The sequence below is a fragment of the Diaporthe amygdali genome, assembly GCF_026229845.1.
Source record: "Diaporthe amygdali strain CAA958 chromosome Unknown NODE_35_length_488319_cov_65_809586, whole genome shotgun sequence".
NCBI classification, from domain to species: Eukaryota; Fungi; Ascomycota; class Sordariomycetes; order Diaporthales; family Diaporthaceae; genus Diaporthe; species Diaporthe amygdali.
Genome location: NW_026517055.1, coordinates 397,946 through 419,697, shown reverse-complemented (window position 1 = coordinate 419,697; position 21,752 = coordinate 397,946). Strand labels below are relative to the sequence as shown.

Genomic DNA, 21,752 nt, shown 5'->3' with positions numbered 1-21,752 from the left:
CAGGAATGACACCTGAATAGACATGGATCGGCCTCGGGTGGTTAAGAAGGATTATTTATAGTAGACAATTTTATACTTACCTGCTCAAGCTGTGGACTACCAAGACCGCCTTTGCCGCACCTACTGTGAACTGCACCAGATCTCTTCAGCCTCTAAATTGGTCTTCAATTTGGGCTGTTTTGGCTAATGTCATCTTCAATATTGCTGCGAAATTGAGTTGCGAATTATTCGGTGAGAACTACCACTCCTTGTGATCAGGCTGGGGCCAGCCGTTTCGACACGGCTATCGTGGGCGCTTTGCCGTTCAAAGTACCTCAGATCATGTATCAAATATACTGATGACACGCATGCAGCTATTTCAGTTGGGGTCTCGTACTCAGGATTGCGAACCACAAAATTCTAGTTTGAGAGTCGATAGCTGTATGCCTGCAATACCTAGTAACGTGTGTGGGGGAGGGGTGAGTGAAAACACAATGATACTTAACAATTACCTCAGCATGACGGCAGGGATGAAGAGTTACCTGAATTGTCTGTGTATGTAACATCTTGGTTCCACGGCATACCTGTCGTGGCCGGAATTCTGCTGGTGGTGACGATAAGATGCGGAGACGCTGGTTGGCGGCGATCTCGGAGGCGTGCCGGTACGGACTCACACATGATGCGGGCAATCCCATAGTATTCTCAACTCCTTCCTTTTTCTCTCTGTCGACATGCAAGACTAGCTTCGGCGCATACGTACTGCAGACATCGAGGGCATCTGAACAAGACGACCACGAAATGACTCTGGGGCGAAGAATTCTCGGGACGGTTGCAGCCGTTAGTGTCTTCACGACGCGATTCAACAGTCACGCTGCTGCCAGTCCCCGTGTAGAAGAGCAGAAGCCCATTATCGATTCAGAATCGCAGGATGTAGAGTACGACTCACACTGGACAAGATCACCACTATACGAGCGTGCCGAGTCGTTGATGAAGGAGAGTCCTCTCATCGACACACATATTGATCTCCCGCAGATCATTCGGTCCCTCGGTGAGCATTTTCACGGTCCTCACTTTGCGCCAACGACTCATATCTAGGAAGCCCGCTAAATTAAATCCGCTGCCAGACCGTCATCCACTGTCCATCCTGCCCGACCTTGCGACATACACACCTGGTCATATCGACATCCCTCGCCTCCGAAAAGGCAATCTCGGGGCAGCCTTCTGGACGGTCTGGGCGCCATGTCCGGACTTCCTGGGCATCGAAGTCGGCGCCGACTACAACATACCCAACGACGGTCTTCGCGATGCCTTGGAAGTGCTCGATCTGATCAATCAGATGATAGCGTCGCACCCCGACCATTTCCAGTACGCCCGTTCATCTGAAGACATCCGCTCAGTCTTCAAGTCAGGCAAAGTCGCCAGTCTACTTGGGATGGAAGGCACCCACTTCCTGGGGAACTCCTTATCCACCGTCAGACTATTCGCACAACTAGGCGTCCGCTACGTCAGTCTCACACACATGTGCCACAGTGCATTTGCATCGTCTTCCGGGTTCGGAAAGCCCATGGCTCCGTCGGGCCACGAAGGCAACGGTCTCTCAGACCTTGGGAGAGAGCTCATCGCCGAGCTGAACCGCTTAGGGGTCTTGGTTGATCTCTCTCACTCGAGCGACGAGACTGCGAGGCAGGCTATCGAAATTTCCAAGGCACCTGTGGTGTGGACACATTCCGTCTCGCGGGCTCTGCACGATCACCCGCGGAATGTGCCTGATGATGTCCTGAAGTTGATTGGCTCCGGCGAGGGCAAGAACCCTGGGGTTATACAGTGTGTCTTCTTCCCTGCGTTTGTGGGCCCCACGGTCGAGTCTGCCAATGTCTCAAGGCTCGCGGACCATATTGAGCATGTTACTGGTATAGTGGGAAAGAAGCATGTGGGGATAGGGTCCGACTTCGACGGGATGTTTGCTTCCGTCAAAGGTCTTGAGGATGCCAGCAAGTATCCGAACTTGGTAAGTCGGAAGCACCCTTAGATGTTTGCCATTATCCTTTTTCACTGGGCACAACGACTTAACGGTAGCGCATTATAGATCACCGAAATGCTGATCCGTGGCTGGTCGGACGAGGAGGTCAAAGACCTCATGGGGCGCAATCTCATGCGAGTTATGGACGAGGTGGATGCCGTTGCGGAGGGTCTGAAGTCTGAGAAAGTCTCGACAGCGATCTGGGAAAAGCGAACGGACCTGCCGGCTCAATGGGGCGGCGACGACAATATGTTCTACCCGTACGAGGTGCAGGATATCCAGGCCAAGATACCCCTGCATGACGAGTTGTGAAATCGTAGTAATGGAGAGTGAGAATATGCCCAGTCCACCTTGAGTCTGATAGGGAAGGGGGAGGGGGTGAAAGCAAGTTTGTTGTCTAGGAACCATCCATCGAGATATTTGAGGTTCTTATTTTGTGCCATATACTAGTAACTTGTGAGTATACTCGGGTCATGTTTGATATCCACGCGAAACCATGGTCTGGCTTCCATGCATCCTCAGAGGAAAGACAATCGGACATTCATTCACTTGAGCAACATAGTGATAAATTACGGATATTTCTGTGAGCATGGACAAGACTTTGAAGTCTCATTACCCCATGGAGCATTCTGCCGGCGTTTGAGTACTGGGAAATTGATACACTCCGAGCTGCAGTTGCGGCAGAACGACTCAGCTTAACTGAACCTTGTTCTGTGGAGGTCCTTCAGCGGACAAAGTCTGTGCCAAGAGAATATGGAACTTGGAACTCAGTCATAAACACAACTCCTCACAGTCCCAGAGCTGCGATCGCTTTGAGACCCAGCTGCGAAATCGTGCCCGCAATAATTGATTGACCTAACCAATAGCTTTGGAAGCAACTCTTAAACGACGTGGCTTGCTACGCCATCAAACGAGCGAGAGCGTACAGCATGACGATGCTTAACACAAGGTGGCTGGTGCTGTTACCTCGCTCGTTACAAATCCTGCTCGGCATTACATGCTTTGTTTTGCCTTAAATGCGGTGAGTTTAACTGCTCACCGCACTTCACAAGACAAGGCATACATCGCCAAGCCATAGGACGATGGCCACGCCACCAGCGAATACGTGTTTTGTTTCAATTTTAAGGAGGCCTCAAAAAGTGATGTTCGGTGATCAACTTCGAATATTGACCTGAATACTTAAGGATTCCGAAATCTCAAAATTTCCTTCTCGACGCAAAGCGCAACAACAGAATTCGGACGACTACTTCCTGAATACTAGAAAAGCATTGCACCTCAAAGTTTCACACTCGAGATCACTTGCTCAGCACAATGGGAGGCAAACGTGCACACGTCGAGATAGCAGCCGTCATTCCTGATGGACAAGGAAAGATCATCATCGGGAAAAGGAAGGGAAAAACTGGCACAGGTATGGTCATAACCGTTACCAATGCTCTCGCCAGGTTGCAAGAGTGTTGAGGTTCCACTACATTGAGCGAAAAGAAATCTGACGCCTGCCGACCAAACAGGGCTTTACGAGTTGCCAGGTGGCAACTTGGAATTTGGAGAGGACATCTTCGCCAGCATCAAGAGAGAAGTGCTAGAAGAGACAGGCCTCAAGATTGTTCCCAAGAAAATCATCGCCTACACCAACGATATCCAGAAAGAAGAGGACAAGCATGAAGTGACGCTTTACATCCTCTCAGAGCGGGAGGACTCCGCTCAGCAGCCTGAGGTGTGTATAAGCAGCCAGCCGAGCTTTCCGGCTTCCTTGTGATCCTAATGCTGACAGTCTGAATGCAGACCAAGGAGCCCCAAAAGATCGAAGGTTGGGAGTGGAAGGCCTGGAAGGACATTACAGCCTTGGGTGAAGCTGAACTATATCTACCCACCTTGAACCTCGTTCGCAGCGAGCCAGACCTGGACTCAAAGTTTTGAATCCTTGCTCAGAATAACAGCGCTGTCTTTTCCGCCTTATACCACAATAAGGGGCCCAGAAAATTGGATCTTGCGTAACACTGATGCCACACAATTTGATTACGGTCGTACAGCTTTGCGGGTCTCATCTCCTGTTCTTGTGTTTGCATATCTGCATTTGACCTTTGGAGCAAAGCAGCGAGCGGAGTTCAAGTAAGCTGTCTCACCAGTGCGATCTACGGGGCGAGTATGAAGATGAATGATGCTCTTAGAAATGGTCGATTTCCTTCTGAACTCGGCAACATTGGTAGTTGTCAAATCTTCTCGGCCAGAAATCATGCGCATTCTCTCAAGCATGGAGATCAAGTCACTGTTCATAAGTGCCGAGTCCCGCTTCCAATTGAAGTCGCAGCTTGTCTCCAACCTACCATCCAACGCACTATTTTTAACAATTTCTCCTGCAGTAAGTGAGGGGGCGTGGGCAAGTATTCGAATCTATATCATGCCCGCTAGAAATTTTCTTATGTGAGCGGGATGGCCAATCCGTAGCAGCACCCCATATCAACCACTCTTTGCTGTAGGGTATCTCCAGCCCAACACGAGGACGGACTATCGGGATAGATGCCGGCTCCCACTAGAAAGATTGTTGAATTGCCGCGACGATACTTTGTTTACCTTGCAGATGTCCATTACTCGCCAAAGTCCACAGTGACGTGGGCCGACGAAAATCGGGGTGAGACTTTTGTGTTGTGGAGGCCCCGTTGAAAAAAAGTTTCCTAAAATGAGAGATACCGCAAAAGGTCTTATACAGACCCACAAGTTCTGTACATGGCCTGAAATTGTTGCTGAGATATATATACATAGTGTTTAACAAGGTGGTATCGGGAATCCTTCGTGGTATAAGCGATCCTTCGTGAACCAGGATTGTCATCCTACCGAGCACCTTACTGGTCCATGCTGGTCCATTAGCTTACGCAGACAGAGTATAGTGGGTCACACTGCATAATCTAGACAGTGAGATTGTCAAGTGACCAAGAAAGAGGACCACACAATCAGACAATGCAGGCAATAGTGCTTACCGCCCTAAGCTGTTTCAAGCCGGTCCCGTTCAAGTAAATAGGCTGGAGGCGGGAGACACTGCCAAATGGATGGGTCGCACCCGTTCCACAATGCAACGCCATGCGTCGAGTCGGCCCAGCAATACAGGCGCTGGGCGAATGTGAGAGCCCCAAAAGCACAAGGATTACCAGCCCTGCCGGCTCGTCGTGAGGGAGGCGCCGTCCTTTTGCGGCGCCCACGTTTTGGCGCCCACGTGTTTCACTCCGATCTGACGGTAATGGCCCCCAACAGATCGATCCTTCGAGGACACCAGATACTTGCGTCACCGTCCTCCGTGAAATCCGCACCCAGACCTGTTCTGTGATGTCGGCTGGGCACGAACAATGGCATCGTCGGACTCCGCGACCCAGCTGTCGCAGAGTACCTTCCTGGTAACACAACACCCCGTTCCCCTCCCCAGCCCCTCGCAACGATCACAGCAGCTCTGACGATGTTGGACAATGTAGGGCATCACCTGGTTCCTCTTCTCGTTATGCGCCGTCGCCCTCGCCGCGCGCATCTACATCCGATGGACGTGCTTTCGACACCTCCTCGCCGAGGACTGGCTCATGATAGCCACCCTGTTCCTGATCACCAGCATCGAAAGTGTCGCGACTCGATTCTCCTATGAGATTTACCACTTGATGGCCTGGGTCAATGACAACTCTATCGTCCCTTTCGGAAGCTTGCTGGCGTTCCTCGCGGACACCGAGTCGATGCTGAAAGCGTGCGGGTCCTCTATCATTCTGTTCATCGTGGGCTTCTACTCCATCAAGGTCAACTTCCTCCTGTTCTTCTATCGCTTGGGAAATCGGGTTGGTCGTGCGTTCTGGATCGCGTGGTGGATTGTCCTCTTTATTGTGTTGGCATGCGGCATAGCGAGCGTTACTATGGGTGTTCCGACGTTTAAATGCCTGTTCGGCAGTATTGAGTATACCCTCACGACATGTCAAACCCACGGATACGAGAACACGTTCTTCACATACTTCAGAGTATCGGTTGCGCTGGATATTTTCACAGACGCATTGAGTGAGTGCATTCCTCCCGTGTTTTCTCTGACCAACATTCGACATCTGGAAATGAGACAGAGACTAACTATCATGTTCTTCTTTACGCGGCAGTCATCGCATTCCCAGTGTGGATTCTTTGGGGCGTTCGAATCAGCTTGCGTAAGAAGATTGCCCTCGGTGCCATCTTCTCCCTGGTCGGGTTCACTATCGTTGCAACGGTGCTACGCGGTGCTTTGTTAAGTGAAGTGTTCACCGCAACCACCGCAGGGAAGACATTCAACATACCTTGGGTGTGGTTCTGGTTTCATATCGAATTTTGCACGGGTGAGTTGGAGTCTCTGCATGCATGAAGTCCACGTTCTCATGCAAGCGTCGTATGACCATTGAAACATTTGGGACTGATTTACCTGGACCCACAGCTTTCATCGTCGCATGTCTCGTCTCCTTCCGCTCGCTTTTCGTTCACCGCGAACAAAGTTCCGGAGCGGCCCGGCGCGCCGCGGCAGTACAACGCCGGCCCAGCAACTACAATCCTTACCCAGGTAGTAGCGGGAGAACACCACAAGGGAGCGGCAACGCCAGTAGGGGAAACCTGGGCCGAGTCCGTGGGCGTATGAAGCTATTCCAGGACAGCGTGCTAGATACATGCCGCACGCTCGAGGGCGTGCTCGACGACGGCACCACGCTAGTAGAACTCTCGCAGCGCTCACAATTAGGACCTGTGACGGAAGACGAGCCGAGGGACATCGAAGCACAACACCGCGAACCCAGTCCTGATGAATTCCAGGTCGAGAGAGATGAAGAAGTCGAGACCACACCTGTTGCTTCTCCCGCTCCCGCTCCCCCTGTGTCTCCCACTCAGGATGTACCGCGGAGATGGAACACGGTTTCGACTGGGCGGCTGTCACTTGATTCGCTATATCTACAGGAAACTCGGTCTGTGTCACCATTGTCGACGGACTCACCGCAAGAACAGCGAAGGAGCATCATGGGGTCAACACCGTCCCCGTTGATGCTCAATCCAACGTATCAAGGCTGGAGGCGTGACTCGCTGGACGAGGTGGACCAAGGCCGGAATACCCGTCGTGATGTTTAATGGCATGGGACAGCGGCCACCGTATATTTATGGTGTGTTTAATTTGATTGATATTGCGCTGCTGTATATAAATACATGGACATATGCTTGCTGCATATAAAGATCATAGCGTGGGCAATGGTAATTACATGATACAAGCATCTCAAGCTACTTTCAGTTCACAATTCGTTGATTTGTCTATATGTATTCAGATTTCGTAATGAAGATTACTAACAGCGTATTACTTGAACAACAAAGAAACCCATTTTTATTTTTTTTTCGAGATATTCATTCATAATTTTGATTCTGTTTGAATCATGAATATTGAATAATCAACTTCAGCTCTCGGCCACAGGCCTTGACTGTGGATTTAAAGTGAGGGCTGCAGAAATGGGGAGCGATGTAAGATATTCCCAGTTTTCCTTTGGATGTAGCTTCAAGAATGATCATGTCTCTTTTGGTATCTCTTACTCATAAGTTTGATGGTCCCGCGGCCATGAAATGGCAATGATCAGGATTCCAGCATTGTGTATGTGATCCGCTCAACATCATCTTCTAAATAGTTGGAACTTCTATTACCAAAATTGCCCTCGCTTCAAGCTGCATAATTCCTCAGGCGTGGCACTGACCACCGTAAGCGTCCTTCTAGCGCGGGGGAATTCGTTCCGCCTGCATGTGTATGCCTTTGTAGCTGCCTACAGTCTGTCCAATTAGATCAAATGCCCTGAGCCCCTGAATATGTCTGACATATTCCCAACATTTCAATACTCAACCACTGTGGCTCCTTTTTAGGCAGTTTAAAAGTTGGACGCTACGTGATACTAATTATCTGAGAATAACAACATCCAAACACGCTTCATTGCTTACCCTCAAAATCTGGTCAGTCACTCGCACCAAATCATGCCACCCATCAGAATGCCCGACTCCGACGAAGCCGAAGAGATCGCACAACGACGAGAGGGCATGAGGACCTTGAATCAAACAGGTCTAGACCAGCTGGGGCCCTGCCCACCGCATCTCGTCGAAACCACTATTGAGATCCCACTGCCAGACGGGACCAGCAGCCGCACCATCGTCACCCGGCCAGCCAAGCCTGCGCCCGACAACAAAGGCTACCCCCTGATAGTTCTGCTCTACGGCGGCGGGTGGTGCGGGGGCGAGCCCGAGATGATGATAGCTCCGGCACGCGGCTTCGCCGCCCTCCTCGGCGCAGTCGTCGCCAGCCCGACCTACAAGGTCGCCCCGGAGGACCCGTTCCCGGCGCCGATGCAGAGCGCGTGGGAGGCTGTTGCATGGCTCTCACAACCTGGCAACCTCAATGATGGAGTGCTGAAGGACGGTGGCGTATCTGTTGACCTGGATCTAGGATTCGTCATTGGGGGAGCTAGCGCAGGCGCAAACATCGCGGCCGTCATCGCAGGCATCGCAGCCGCTGCCGCGGCGGACAAGGACAGTGAGCTCGTCCGCGGCCTCAGCCCTCTCGCTCGGCCGCTGACGGGCGTGTTCGCGTCAGTCCCAGCCGTGGTGGCTGAGGCCATGACACTACCGGCCGAGTATGCGCCACAGTGGACGTCGCGTGTGGACAACGCGGATGGGAACATGCCGACGGAGGCGATGCACCAGTGCGAGAGGAGGCTGGCGCCCGACTTTAATTCACCTTGGTTCTCGCCCCTGAACTTGGACCTGCATAGTATCAAGGGCCATCACGCCCCGCGGGTGTACACGCAGGCCGGCGAGCTGGACTGTCTTCGGGACGACGCGGTTCTTTATGGCAGAATCCTGAAGGATAAGGGGGTGGCAGAGAGTCGCATCGATGTTCTTAAGGATCTCGGGCACGTTGGCTGGGTCACATTTCCGATACCAGACGCACACACTGATAGTATCAAGACGATATGGCTTGACGGCATGGCTTGGCTTCTGGGCAGGGACTGGGATAAGAGTCAGAAACTCCCATACTAGATGTAGACATGTCTGTGCAGACCAGGCCCTGCTGCGAGAGGATTGCCCCTATGTGCAACCAGTAACATCCCCGGACTCAGCTACTGAGATAGAAGTGCCGAGAATTTACCGGCTTGAGAATCGTTACAGCGAGTGTTCCTATGGCCCTGTGTAGTCATATTAACCCAAGTCTCTGAGCCCGGGTAGTGTTCCCTATCTCCGGTGCTACCTGCTGCGTATATCCCATGTTCCCCGTGCACACACCTGAAAAGAGAACAACGAGGGTCAATCACAGGCAGTCTCGCTAGCTCGTAAATAAAGTGAACATACGTTTCAAGAGTTCAACCGTATATCGCAATTTCATAATCTTCCACATCACCATCATGTCTGTTGCATGGGAACGACTGATCCGATTCGTGGCCGTGGATGGCCGCACGCTCCGAGGCGAGCCTATCCTCCCCAGCCCGGACTTTGACTTGGGAACTACGACAGAGAGCACGAAGCTGCAGGCCAAAGTCATCCAGGGAGACGATATCTACGACACTTCAGGCAGCACCGTGGTAACCGAGGAGGTCGTCACAGTAAAGCAGCTCCTCGGCCCGCTGTCCCAGGCAGACGTCCCCATCCTGAGGTGCGTAGGCCTCAATTACGCCAAACACATCCGCGAAGCAGGAAGGAAGCCACCGCCATTCCCCTTTATCTTCTTCAAGCCGAACACGTGCGTGCTCGACCACGGAGCCAACGTGGTCATCCCCAAGATCGCCCAGGACGACCAGGCGGACTACGAAGGGGAACTCTGCTTCGTCATAGGCAGGGACGCGAAGGACGTGTCCAAGGAAGACGCGCTGTCTTATGTCGCGGCTTACACTTGTGGCAACGACGTCTCGTCCCGGAAGCTGCAGCGAGATTCTGCGTTTGCTGGTGTAATACCGCAGTGGGGGTTTTCCAAGGGCTTTGACACCTTTGCTCCGCTGGGCCCCTGTCTCGTGCGATCTGACCTGATCGGAGACCCTCAGAAGCTTGACCTCGCCACGGTTGTCAATGGTCAGGTGAGGCAGCAGGAATCTGTCGGGGATCTCCTCTTCGACTGTGCCTACTTGATTTCGTACCTGTCAAGTGGGACCACTTTGCAAAAAGGGTCTGTCATAATGACAGGCACTCCAGGTGGTAAGTACAAGCAAATTTGATAAGAAATATTTTCTAGAGTGTTGACAAACATATTCAATAGGCGTCGGGATGGGCATGAGCCCTCCCCAATGGCTGAAGCCGGGAGACAACGTCGAAGTGAATATTTCTAAGATTGGGACACTACGCAATGGAGTTGAATATGCATGATTAAAACTTGTAACACGTATATATGTCACTTTGATGAAATCCATCCACTTGTTCCCTTAAGATTGCCCAGCTGTAGCAATTCATCTCCTTGTTTGGTTTCCTGGGTGACATGAAGCTTTCTATAACCCACATTGACGTAAGGTTACTTTTCTCCCTTGGATAAAGTTGAGTGCACAACTTTGCCGGACAAGACTCCTGTCGCGGACAGCTGAGATACCCCCGTTTCCGAGAATTCTTTCCAATGATTTGTTCATGCGTTGCCATCCCGATTTCGTCGGCCTCGAATTATGAGCGCGAACGAGGATCAAGGGGCCACGCTAAGGTGTTCGGTCGGGGAGTTAGGGAAGCGTACAGGAACCCGAGGCTCTCAGGTGTAGATGTGTAGTGTATCAAGCGCGCAGACGCATCCGCCGAGACATTGAGCATGTCAGGCCCTTGCAAATTCATCAAAAGATTTGATAAGACTCTGCTGTTCTCAGTGTTCGGGAGCTGTGATTCCAAGTCTTCATATGATCGCCACTGATAGTTTTCCAAGCTGTACGACCGCGAAAAAATGCCGATATTAACAGACTCTCCAGGAAACATCGTGACGTCGAAACACGCAGATGGTCCTATAGAGAAGACGGTTTCTGGCACCACAAACGGTCACACACGCAGCAACGGAGCGCATTCCAGCGTGGAACTGGAGGAAAAACCCAAGTTCACTACAACGTCGTATCCGTCAAACTGCCTGCGCTTTCTAGGGAATGCCCAAACCAATCCATATGAAAAACATACCGTCACTCCAGCAGCCAGGGTGAAGCTGAACATTCTAATTGTTGGAGCTGGTCTTGGAGGGCTTGCTACAGCAATCGCCCTGAGACGTACCGGTCATGATGTCACGGTTTTCGAGCAGGCCCCTGAATTAATGGAGGTAAGTGGAAGACCATCTCAGCTCTGAGATATCTTGACAATAAGACTCAAATCGCGTATGCTAGGTCGGCGCCGGCATCCAAGTCCCACCAAACTCGGGCAAACTGCTGAAGAGATGGGGCGTCATGCAGCGACTGGCTAAGCAAGTCGTCGAGCCTTCCAGGATCAACTTCCGCAGATGGCAGGACAGCGCAGTCATCGGGGTAACAGACCTGACGGCGGAGTTCAACTCCCACTACGAGGTTCCATATTACGTGGTTCACAGGGCCCATCTGCACACCGCGCTGTATCAGCAGGCTGTGGCCTTAGGAGTAAAGACGCGGCTGAACAGCAAGGTCGAAGTGTATGAGCCTGACACCGCCACTATCAATTTGTCCGATGGAAGCGTCTTCCAGGGAGATCTTGTCGTTGCTGCTGATGGTCAGTCTCCTAGTCATCAGGTGCTGACTGGTTTCTGGCTGACTTGTAGTATCAGGGGTGAAATCAACGGCGCGAAGTATTGTAGCCCCAAACGGCCGCGGTGCTCCCAAGTTCACAGGATACGCTGTCTATCGTGCAACAGTCGACGTGGCGAAGATGAGAAAGATCCCTGAAATCTCATGGGTGCTTGAACAACCCAATCTGAATCTCTGGTTCGTCGATCACCTTCCGCCTGCGCAGAACGAAGCACGCATGTAGTACTAATTTATTGCAGGATCGGAGAAGACAGGCATGTTATGACATACTGCATAGCTGGCGGACAGGCGTTCAACATGGTCCTGTCACACCCAGATCGATCCGGCTCTCCAGCCACGGGAGCAGAAGGAGATGTCCTGGAGACGATGAAGAAAGAATTCGAAGGCTGGCATCCACAGTGAGTTCGATTTGCCTATTTACAGATTAGACAAGTCACTGACCATTCCAAAGCCTCACGACCATTATCAGCCTCATCGACAAGGTAATGAAGACACCCCTGATGAGCGGAGAAGCCCTCGACAGCTGGGTGTCCCCGTCATCTAAGCTCCTCATACTCGGCGACGCCGCTCACGCTATGTTGCCCTACATGTCAGAAGGTGCGGCAATGGCAGTCGAGGACGGGGCAGCGCTCGCAGTGGCCCTCAGCCACATCACGTCCACGAAGCAGCTCAAGTTCGCCCTGCGGGTGTTCGAGAAGGAGCGAGTGCAGCGCACGGGCATGATGCAGGAGGCCAGCATGGTCAACTCGATGATCTGGCACTTCGCGGACGGCCCGCTGCAGCAAGCACGGGATGAGGCTATGCGGCCTGAGGTCGAGGGCAAGCACTTCCTCAGCAGCCCTAATCAGTGGAGTGACCCTGTCACGCAGGAGTGGGCCTACGGGTATGATGCGGAAAGGGTCATGGACAGGGCTTGGGAGGAGGCTGTAGATGAGCTCATTTGTCGGAGTGAGTGCTGATTGGGCTGCGATATCTGGATGAGATGGGAACGAGTAATCCAGTCCTTATTGATAGCACAATTGCACTTTTTCATCACTACCTATGTGCTCCAGCCTAGCAGAACAGATCCGAATCCTGGAACCCTTCCATGAAACCGGCGTTGAGAGAAGACAAGAAGCTTTCTGTTTCCCAGCCCAGTGCTGTAAGGTCAATATTGACTGCGTCAAGTGGTGTAGGCACAAATGGATATTGCCCGTTCTGGTTTCCTTGAGGCGTTGCCAAAGGCATGTGCCCGTTGACACCGGGTCTCGCTTGAGTAGGATCATCAAGTCCACTTTGATCTGTAATAAGGAAGGGTATTAGTATAAAACTTGAGGATTCTGTGCTTCCCCGGTGGGGCATACCTAGCAAGTTCAAACATTGCTGCAGCGTGGCGAGAAACTTGGCACATTTGTCGACCATCCTGTTCCCCTTGTCGATCAATGGTAGACAGGCCAGTGCTTCTGCCAAAGCGTCTCTCAGAGCCTGGTCAGCTACGCCACCGGGGTTGCAAGGTGCCCCAGGGATGGCGCTGTTGGCATGATTGCACAGAGCCAATGTGAAGATTGTAAGCGCGGCATTCAAGGCTGAGATTGAGTTAGATGGGCGATGAAAGTAGCCTTCGATTCTGGAAGTACTGACTGTAATAAAGCGTAAACCACCATGCACCCAGCAACCCACACTTGGGTTGCGGAGAATGAGTGATGATGTTGACGATGGAGATCAGTTCAGATGCTGTTTGGAGACAGACAGTTTTGCTTCGCTCTCCAACTTGTGTCAGCATCGACTCATGGGTATCGTAGCCCAGACCCTTTTCAATGCCGGTGAGGTAAAGGTCGAATATGCGACGATGAGCGAGGAGGCGGACATTGTGATATCTGAGTGTGAGGATCACCCGAAATCGTCTTGCTAAACTGAAGTCACCGTTGTTCCGTATCTCCGCGGGGTCAGTCAGAGACAGCAGAGGCGGGAGAGAAGCCTGCCACTCCAAGAGTTGATGCTCGATCTGGAGGATCTGGGAGGCTATGGAGAGAACACTGTTGTCGGGGCATGCTATGTTGCAGTCGTATAGTCGATCAATGATGGTCCACATGACTTTGTATAGCGTGCTGAAAGGAGGAATCAGCATGATTGTAGGATTGGGTGTCTCAGAATACTCACATCGTAGACACGAAGAAGTGTATACTCATAGTATCCTCTTCAGAGAGCTCCGAATTGGGATCGATATCTGTTCCACTGTACGGCTGAGGTAGTGGGGTACGAATGTATGATTCTGGAATTGCAGGAGGCCGACCAAAAGTCATGCTTAGGGTCCGATCCAACATAACACAGCCAAACCATGTTCGAGTCCGCGTCTCTCTCTCGAGTGGTGAGTAGGCCTTCAACGAGGTGGTGGAATGAAGGCCCAACTGAAATGCTGCTTTGACAGCTATGCCGTGCATATTCCAGGTCATGACTGAGCGGTGTGTTCCTTGTAGGTACTGGCTCATTAGCAGCATGGCTTGGACCGTCTCCAGGCTGGAACCGCTCAGCATTTGATCGAGACATAGAGCCTTTGCTCGTGTGAAGAAGACCTCTGCTTTAGCCCCTCTTTCCGTTGCGCTTGAGCTCGAGCTGACAGAAGTAAAGGTGGCCATAGCTAGGATGGCGTTCAGAAGAGCCAGCCACGATCGTCTGAACCTTCTGAATCCGATGCTCTTCGTCCGGTGGTACGTGTCCATGAAGGTTTTTGGATGGACAAACGGGAATAACGCTCCTGTATCTCTGAAAAAGCGTTCGACGATAGCATCCATCTCGTCGTCTGGCGGGAGTCGCAGGCAGTCATTAGTAGCCCGAGACTTGTCCATGTAATTACCTGAGACTTCCGCGGCTGATCTGGTTGGCTCCTTGCGCGGTGTTGGAGGACGAGACACATCAAGTGAAGGGCGTTGCGGGCTTCCTTGCCTGTGGGAGCGTTTTCCTAGGTTCTGGGATAAAAGTGTAGAAAGTGCTCTTCGAATGCTTCGCGTAAATGCAATATTGGAGGACGGTCCTAGGATCTGTTAGCCTTTGCACAAATTGATCGAGCTTCAAATCCAACTGCTGAATACCATAATACCCAGAATCATCCTCCTTTGTGAATTCGATGGACCCGATGCCATCAGTTGCATCCGGTGTCACAGCCGACTCATCAGAGTCTGGCTCATGGACATTGTTCGGAATGCGGTGGCTCGCAATGCTTGCCCTTCGATCCACGATGGCAGAATCTGGGACGCTGCCAGCTTCGCTCTGCTGGCTCTTCAATGAACGCACATCGCTCTCAAGCTGAGACAGGCGGGACTCGACAAGCTGTAGAAATCTAGTAGGCTAAGTCAGTCGTGTTTCAATTTAGATAGATAGATACACAGTGAAGACACTCACGCTCTCGGGACAGGCGTGGTCGTAGCAATTGGCGGCGCAAGATAGACACATTCAATATTCAGGGTCTGGCAGGTCGAGCATTTCGGCCGAGAGCCATCGCACTGCGGCCGAGAGATCAGCACTCATGCGGAAACTCACGGGAAGACCTCGATTGGTCAACACGGCGGGCAGCTCTCTGCCTGGATGGGGTCCCACGTGGGAGACACCGGCCTTACCCTGGACTTCTTGCTTCTGCAAGCACCGCACGCCACCGGGATTCTGCGGCGCTTCTGCGGCCTCGGCCGTGCCGGTGACCCGCCAATCGACCCGCCGGAGTCGTCTTCTGCCCCGGCCATGCTTTCGTTGTCCGGGAGTGAGACCCGGATGGAGCCTGCCATGGTCTGATATGCTTCGCGGATCTAGGAGTTGTCAGACTTAAACATGGAGCCGCACCCAGACATATGAGTGGGCTGTCAAGTCTGTCTGAGAGATCAGATAGAAGGGCAAAGCATTTGGTTGTTGAAATCTGTTCGGAAGCTTGAGCTTTATCTCCCCGCTCTGGGCGTCTGCGTCCGTGAGTTTCGTCGGCTCCGGTGCTCCCGTGTTTCGTGGCAGCCGGAAAAGCTTCCCTAAATCCGGGCGCAGGAACTCACCATTCATCAACTGCACTTACACACATATGCTTTGAATTTAGGTTGGTAAGAGCCATGGCGTACAACTTTGTATTATTTCTGCTACGATTCTACATTAAACGGGACGAAATCCTGTTGATGCCTCCTGTTGATACCTGAGAGCTCATCTCACCAAACAAGTGAACGATTTCAGCCTTCAAAATGGCGACAACGACACTAACAGAGACCGACACTCAAGACGCAACCAAGGCCCTTTTGGATCGGGCCGCGCAAGCTCACACAAAGCCACTATGGCTGCAGATGGCGCGCCTCAACCCGCCCCAGCCAGACCCGCGATGCGTCCCCCACGCCTGGCGGTACTCCCAGATCCGGCCCAGCCTCCTCGAGGCAGGCGAGCTGGTAGGCGAGCACCAGGCGGAGCGGCGCGTGCTGATGCTGGCGAACCCAAGCCGCGACCCGCCCTTTACGACCGACACGCTGTACGCGGGGTTGCAGCTGGTGATGCCGGGCGAGACGGCGCGCGCGCACCGGCACACGGCGTTCGCGATGCGCTTCATCATCGAGGGCGAGGGGGGTTTCACGGCCGTGCAGGGCGGGCGCATCGCCATGCGCCGCGGCGACGTTATCATCACTCCCCGCTGGAACTGGCATGACCACGGCAAGGACGGGTCCGGCCCCATGGTCTGGCTTGATGGGCTTGACCTGCCCTGCTTCCAGCACTTCCCTGTGCATTTCGTCGAGCACTTTGCTGCGCCGCGGTACCCGGCCGAGGATGCTGACTCGGCTGCTTCGCCACTGGTGTTTCCTTGGTCGCAGATGAAGGCTGGGCTTGATGAGGTGCCCGGGGACTGGACTGAGTTGCGGTATCTGAAGAAGGATGGGTCGGAAGGTGAGTGGGTCTGGTGGCCACATTCTCCCGTGTCATCGGACAATTTGACTAAATTGCTCACGATGATGACAGTGAGCAAGACCTTGGGCGGGGCCGCAACGCGTGTCAATGCAGGGAAGAAGACTCCCGTTGTGCAGGAGACTGCGTCGTCCGTCTATCATGTGATTGAGGGCTCGGGATATACCACTATCGGCGACAGGAAGTTTTCCTGGGAAAGGGGTGACACTTTCTGCATCCCTTCATGGTATCCGTACCAGCATTCCGCAAGCGACAGCAGCGCTGGAGCGCCGGTGTACCTGTACCGCTTCGATGACAAGCCTATGCTCAACTCCCTTGGATTCTATAGGACGGCCGATATGGACATTGAGTCGCTTGTGTCAACCTGAGCCTGATATAGAAAACCACCAAGAAGTCTGTACTGAAGCACATGGTTTTGAAATGTGCGTGTGCTGCGCATTGTCGGTGGATCTACCCGGTGCGCGATCTATGATGTGTAGTTTATCATACGCAGGTGCAGAGTCAACACTGATGTGACCCCAGCACGTGTTCCTAGGTCTTATGTGTACTCCAGCTTGATCTTACTCAGCTGCACCATAAAGCATCCAGTCGCGCCGTACTGTACTGCCGGCCACTGCCAGCCTGGAGCTCAGAATTTCGAAGGAGCTGACCATCGCCGGGCGGTCTTCCCATCTGTCCAGAAGGGAGCATCTCACTCCCAGCCAGCGCCCTCCCTGATCAACATCATCCCTTAGACGCAGCCATCCCGTCCACCAGCGCCTTCAGTCCCGTCAACCCAGCCAGCCCGACCAGCATCAGCGCGCAAGCAGTCACGTCTTTCTGCACGCGGTACCGCCCGTTCCACGAGGTGACGATGACGGCGGTGATGTACTGCGTGAGGACGAATAGGGCCCATTTCACGACGTGGTTCAGGGTGCCGCCGCCAAAGTCCCGGAAGGGCGAGTAGTGCAGCAGGTAGTAGAAAGGGATAGCGCCGTAGATGGCGAAGTGGAAGACCAGGAACGGGGTGGTGTAGAACCGGGAGAAGATATCCTCGTTGAAGATGGGATGCCGTGGGTTCTTGGCCCGTTTTGTTGTTGCTCCTGGTGTTTCTGCTGCTGCCGTCGCCGGTGTATTTGGTGTCGTTATCCTGTCTGCCGATGTGGTAGTGGCTCTTGATGGTGCGGGAGACCGCCGTGACGTGGTGGCGGCGGCGGCCGAGAGGGTGTCTACTGCCAGCGCCATGGGCGCGGGGATCAGGGGAAAGACCGTGTCACTTCGAGACGCCATACCTCGCGAGGGTGCAGGTCATGCCAAGCTCCGGATCAAGTAGAGGTAGATATAGCAATCGAGATTTTTCTCGAGGTGAGATGAAACTTTATTCCTTGTATGCTGAGGAGAGCCGAAGCCTAGAATCAGGTAGTCGTGAGTGGTGACGATGACGATGAGAGCTTGAGGTGAAGGAGGGTGAGTGAGACAGAGAGCGGGTGAATGAAGGTCAAAGTGGCGGACCGACAGCCCCCAGACCCAAGTTTAGAAAAAGCTGGGGTACACATTTGTTTTATCCAGGGTCCAAACCCAAAGGCCTGGGTCTGACCGTCTGGCCCGGGAGGGGGGCGACTTTGGGCCCGTGTCATCGTACTGAGCCGTATTCTTGCGTATCCAGGCGTATCCAAGTCCGTCAGAGTGAGCGGCCAAGCCTCTGTAGGAACATGTTGTGAGGCGCAGTTTCCTGCAGGGGTAAGCGACCGGACATGCGCATTCCTGACATGACATTGTGGACGGAGCAATGAGGATGCTGATGGGGCCTTCGTCCAAGGTTGTACCCGTGGAACATCCGTCATCTGGCAGTTCTCCGATAGGGCGAGGACGAGTCTGTGCCCCTGGTCTGGGGGAGTCTAGAAACGAGAAGCGACAAACTGTGACAGGCACAAGAAAGCATGTGCAAACAAACAATAGGAGAGGGTCGGCCGCCTGTCTGCCTGTCAGCGTCTCTGCCTGTCAAATCTGCCCGTCTGTGCCTCAACGGCTGTCGGCGCTTTACCTGTAGCGGTGACGGTCAGATGAGATCATAAAATATGTCTCATTCTGCGAGCCTTCGCCTCAAAGAGAGAGAGAGTGTGTGTGTGTTTGTATTTGCATGGCAACGGCGTGCTGCACTTGTGTTTGTAACCACAACATCATGTATCGTCAGCTGATTTTGCTGGGTCCTGATTCGATACGATCCATGATCATCTCCTCTGTCTCTCTTTCTCTCTCTTCTCCTGGCCTGTTGTACGGGTCATGTTCAAGGCGTTTGCTTCTTGGGGGCGGCGCTGGTGTCTCGGAGTAGCCACAAGCGGACTCGTTCCTTTCCAAATAGCCGGTGATCATCTCCTTGGCGCCAAGGTAGTCGCAATCCAGTCTGACGGGCTGACGGGCTCCTCATCTCGACCGCCACGGGTGCCTTGACTGGTTTGGTATGTGATAGCGGGTATTTGAACTCGAAACCTGCAGACGATAACGATGTCGTGCTGGTGATTAGAGCGTCTCGGCCCGCTGCGTGGGCCAGGGACCTCGGCATGAGGGGGAGGGGGGGAGCGTGGCTCAGGGGTGGACCAGGTGCCCATCTGCGGATCCTCACGCTGCGTACCCACCGCTGCTGCGCATCCCACGAGGATAGCGGATTATCGGTAGTGCGATAGAAGGGCTAGATGGATGTTTGTGCTCGCCAGACAAAAGTATCCAGGCGCCCCAGGCTAGCAACGATCACAGACACAGACTAACACCCTCAGAAACAAGGACAATTTTATACATGTCTTGATCAAAGCTGGATTGGTTGACTCTTTGGCTGGCGCCTCCAACTAGAGAGTCTGGACTCGGGACTCAAGTGCTGCTGTAACGAATCAGCAGCTGCCGTTTATACGTAATTCTAGTGCAGCTCAGCAGCTATAATGCCCGCTAGAATCCGACGCATAGCATTTCTCATCAAGATAGTCACTCCATCAGGAAACGGCTTAGATCTTGATAATGCTTGCGAAGCGGTCTCATCCAATGCCGCAGGCTTGGTTCCACCTGCGGCTTGTTGGTCTCCTTTCACAGACGTACCAGAATATAGATCCTTGTGGCCGTTCTACCAGCGAGACACCCGAGACTACGACAGACTCCGGATTTGTCTGACCACTCTGCCCAAAAGGGTGGCTTTCTGGATAAGAACGGACTGATAGCAGACAGTGGTCTGGATAGGCATCACAGACAATTGTGAGCCTGGCACTCGTATCGTATACATCTTGAGGTCCTCCTTGTAGGACCTGCCGTTCTTCTATTTCGACAGCCAGGTCGTGCCGAACTCGAAGAACGCGACGCCACGCTACAATGTAGAGGCAAGACAGGACCTGCAAGTTTTGTCCGCTGGGTCAAAGGGGACGAGGGCCACACAATCTAATGAAGTGTCCAACCGCATAAGAAGTCTTGGTCAGTCTGTTCTGGGTCATAATTCTCGTTTCTTGCACCTCCTAGCACCGCTCTGCCGACTGTATCCGTGGCGTGGTATCCGTGGCGTGTAAAGCCGACAACACTTGTTCGTCTTCACGCATGGTCATTTTCGATGTCGGCCGTTGGATACGCTCGCCTCGAACGGGTCCGCGGCGCTGTCTTTACCGTGCATCAACTCGAACAACTCCCTGAGGATGTGTGCGCCGGCGCCGTCCTGGACGTATTTAGCATTCGTATCATTGAATGGTTGTGGCCGGAAGGGGCCCTCGCTGTTGTACGTCTCGCTGTCGCATTCAGCACAATGTGCCATTCCTGACTGGGTACCATGACGAGTAGATCATCTAAGGAGTGGAACCAGTGTGGTGCAATACGCCCTGGCTACGTTTGCCTTGTGAATCGGGTTGACGTGGAACCGGAACAGCGGCCCCGAATACACAAGGCGTGTCATGTACGAGAAGCTCAAGTGCATAATGAGCAGCACGAGCAGCGAGAGGGCTATGCCGAAGCCCAACTCACGGAATCCGATATACGTGTCCAATAGGAATACCTAGCCGGCGGCGTTCTGGTACCAGAACACAACATGCTGTTCTAGGATCTTGCCGTCCTTGAGTCGTCCTTTTCCTATCTTGATTTCATCGGATGCAGCAGTCGCCACTGCCGGATCGGCGCGCGGCGTATCTCTTTTCTCGATCGATCGTCCGCTTCGATAGATGGGATTCGGGCCTGCGTTGGTGTCGAGTTGGCGACTGAGAGGTCGAAAGGTAGGATATGGCTGGGTTGCCGTTGATTTGGCTGGAGGGTTCAATCGACATCGCGGTCGGCTATGATCGTCTCGGGATGGATCGCCTTTGGCGTGCCTTCGTCTATTTGGATCGTAACGCAAAGCCCCGCAGGTCGCACGATGAAGGAGTCGATGGGTCCGAGGTAGTTTGGATGCTTCGGGTATAGAATATTATGTATTGAAGAAGTATATAGGACGTGAATATCATCAGTGAGATTGTGAAAAAGACTATGCACAAGAATGAGTAGAATGATGACTAATACAGAGCGATAATTAAAAGGCGAAGAAAAGAAGCGCCGGCTCGATGGTAGCAAAAATGTTGGGCGGATGAATTGGAATTGGGCTGGTGGGAAGGCAGACAGACACTGAATAAGGGATCACCACCTCGGGATTTGGGGCCCACGGCTGGAGGCAGTCTGCATCAATCAATCCATAATCCAACGCTGCGGCCTTCTGCCCTGCCACGACCTGGAACCGTCACACTAACGTCACCACCACCTGTGAGCCGCAGAACAAACACGACAGTGAACCTTAAACATCGATCGATCGAAAATTCCAATTTCGGCGACCTGGTCATGATTGGCCTTTGAACCGTTTCTGTGGATCGTCTTCAGTCCTGATGTCCTGCTGCCTTGCTTTTTGTCCTTCCCCGTCTCCAGCCCGTCTCTGCGGCAAACACGGTTTCCTGTTAAAGTCCAACTGCTGTCCTTCGGGGTTTGGTTTGGAAATATTTACACGCCTCGTTTGATAGGCTGGACCGGAGGCAAGCTCCGGGCCCAGGGATAGGCTGAGTCTCTTCGTGGATGTCATGTTGACAGTCACGAGCAACATTACTTCGCAGTGATGTTCTTGGTCCGGACAATGATGCAGAGATGACCGAGAAGGCTGCCCTTCTCAGGCACCT

General features: G+C 53.0%; 10 protein-coding genes across 10 annotated transcripts; 7 read left to right on the top strand and 3 right to left on the bottom strand.

Moving 5' to 3' along the window:
• Positions 1 to 600: 600 nt before the first annotated feature.
• Positions 601 to 2,311, top strand: J7T55_011330 (uncharacterized protein; the record flags this gene model as incomplete). Its single annotated transcript, XM_053133222.1, has 3 exons — positions 601 to 1,027; positions 1,104 to 1,987; positions 2,066 to 2,311. 3 exons carry the CDS (start codon positions 601 to 603, stop codon positions 2,309 to 2,311), a joined length of 1,557 nt encoding a protein of 518 aa, XP_052989002.1.
• Positions 2,312 to 3,310: 999 nt separating this feature from the next.
• J7T55_011329 (uncharacterized protein) lies at positions 3,311 to 3,916 on the top strand (the record flags this gene model as incomplete). The annotated part of the gene is made up of 3 exons (XM_053133221.1): positions 3,311 to 3,407; positions 3,508 to 3,713; positions 3,782 to 3,916. The coding sequence occupies 3 exons, from the start codon at positions 3,311 to 3,313 to the stop codon at positions 3,914 to 3,916; spliced, it is 438 nt and encodes a 145-aa protein (XP_052989001.1).
• A 1,123-nt stretch (positions 3,917 to 5,039) lies between these two features.
• On the top strand, positions 5,040 to 7,099 carry J7T55_011328 (uncharacterized protein; the record flags this gene model as incomplete). Its single annotated transcript, XM_053133220.1, has 4 exons — positions 5,040 to 5,228; positions 5,461 to 6,022; positions 6,115 to 6,327; positions 6,423 to 7,099. 4 exons carry the CDS (start codon positions 5,040 to 5,042, stop codon positions 7,097 to 7,099), a joined length of 1,641 nt encoding a protein of 546 aa, XP_052989000.1.
• Positions 7,100 to 7,993: 894 nt separating this feature from the next.
• On the top strand, positions 7,994 to 9,037 carry J7T55_011327 (uncharacterized protein; the record flags this gene model as incomplete). Its single annotated transcript, XM_053133219.1, has 1 exon — positions 7,994 to 9,037. One exon carries the CDS (start codon positions 7,994 to 7,996, stop codon positions 9,035 to 9,037), a length of 1,044 nt encoding a protein of 347 aa, XP_052988999.1.
• A 362-nt stretch (positions 9,038 to 9,399) lies between these two features.
• J7T55_011326 (uncharacterized protein) lies at positions 9,400 to 10,351 on the top strand (the record flags this gene model as incomplete). Its single annotated transcript, XM_053133218.1, has 2 exons — positions 9,400 to 10,183; positions 10,245 to 10,351. 2 exons carry the CDS (start codon positions 9,400 to 9,402, stop codon positions 10,349 to 10,351), a joined length of 891 nt encoding a protein of 296 aa, XP_052988998.1.
• Positions 10,352 to 10,904: 553 nt separating this feature from the next.
• On the top strand, positions 10,905 to 12,677 carry J7T55_011325 (salicylate hydroxylase; the record flags this gene model as incomplete). The annotated part of the gene is made up of 5 exons (XM_053133217.1): positions 10,905 to 11,264; positions 11,329 to 11,683; positions 11,739 to 11,895; positions 11,958 to 12,116; positions 12,170 to 12,677. The coding sequence occupies 5 exons, from the start codon at positions 10,905 to 10,907 to the stop codon at positions 12,675 to 12,677; spliced, it is 1,539 nt and encodes a 512-aa protein (XP_052988997.1).
• A 94-nt stretch (positions 12,678 to 12,771) lies between these two features.
• J7T55_011324 (c6 transcription) lies at positions 12,772 to 15,473 on the bottom strand (the record flags this gene model as incomplete). Its single annotated transcript, XM_053133216.1, has 7 exons — positions 12,772 to 12,998; positions 13,062 to 13,283; positions 13,339 to 13,805; positions 13,858 to 14,728; positions 14,787 to 15,034; positions 15,097 to 15,197; positions 15,312 to 15,473. 7 exons carry the CDS (start codon positions 15,471 to 15,473, stop codon positions 12,772 to 12,774), a joined length of 2,298 nt encoding a protein of 765 aa, XP_052988996.1.
• Positions 15,474 to 15,908: 435 nt separating this feature from the next.
• J7T55_011323 (gentisatedioxygenase) lies at positions 15,909 to 16,982 on the top strand (the record flags this gene model as incomplete). The annotated part of the gene is made up of 2 exons (XM_053133214.1): positions 15,909 to 16,596; positions 16,669 to 16,982. The coding sequence occupies 2 exons, from the start codon at positions 15,909 to 15,911 to the stop codon at positions 16,980 to 16,982; spliced, it is 1,002 nt and encodes a 333-aa protein (XP_052988995.1).
• Positions 16,983 to 17,337: 355 nt separating this feature from the next.
• J7T55_011322 (uncharacterized protein) lies at positions 17,338 to 17,883 on the bottom strand (the record flags this gene model as incomplete). Its single annotated transcript, XM_053133213.1, has 1 exon — positions 17,338 to 17,883. One exon carries the CDS (start codon positions 17,881 to 17,883, stop codon positions 17,338 to 17,340), a length of 546 nt encoding a protein of 181 aa, XP_052988994.1.
• Positions 17,884 to 20,170: 2,287 nt separating this feature from the next.
• Positions 20,171 to 20,536, bottom strand: J7T55_011321 (uncharacterized protein; the record flags this gene model as incomplete). Its single annotated transcript, XM_053133212.1, has 2 exons — positions 20,171 to 20,351; positions 20,439 to 20,536. The coding sequence occupies 2 exons, from the start codon at positions 20,534 to 20,536 to the stop codon at positions 20,171 to 20,173; spliced, it is 279 nt and encodes a 92-aa protein (XP_052988993.1).
• Positions 20,537 to 21,752: the final 1,216 nt, after the last annotated feature.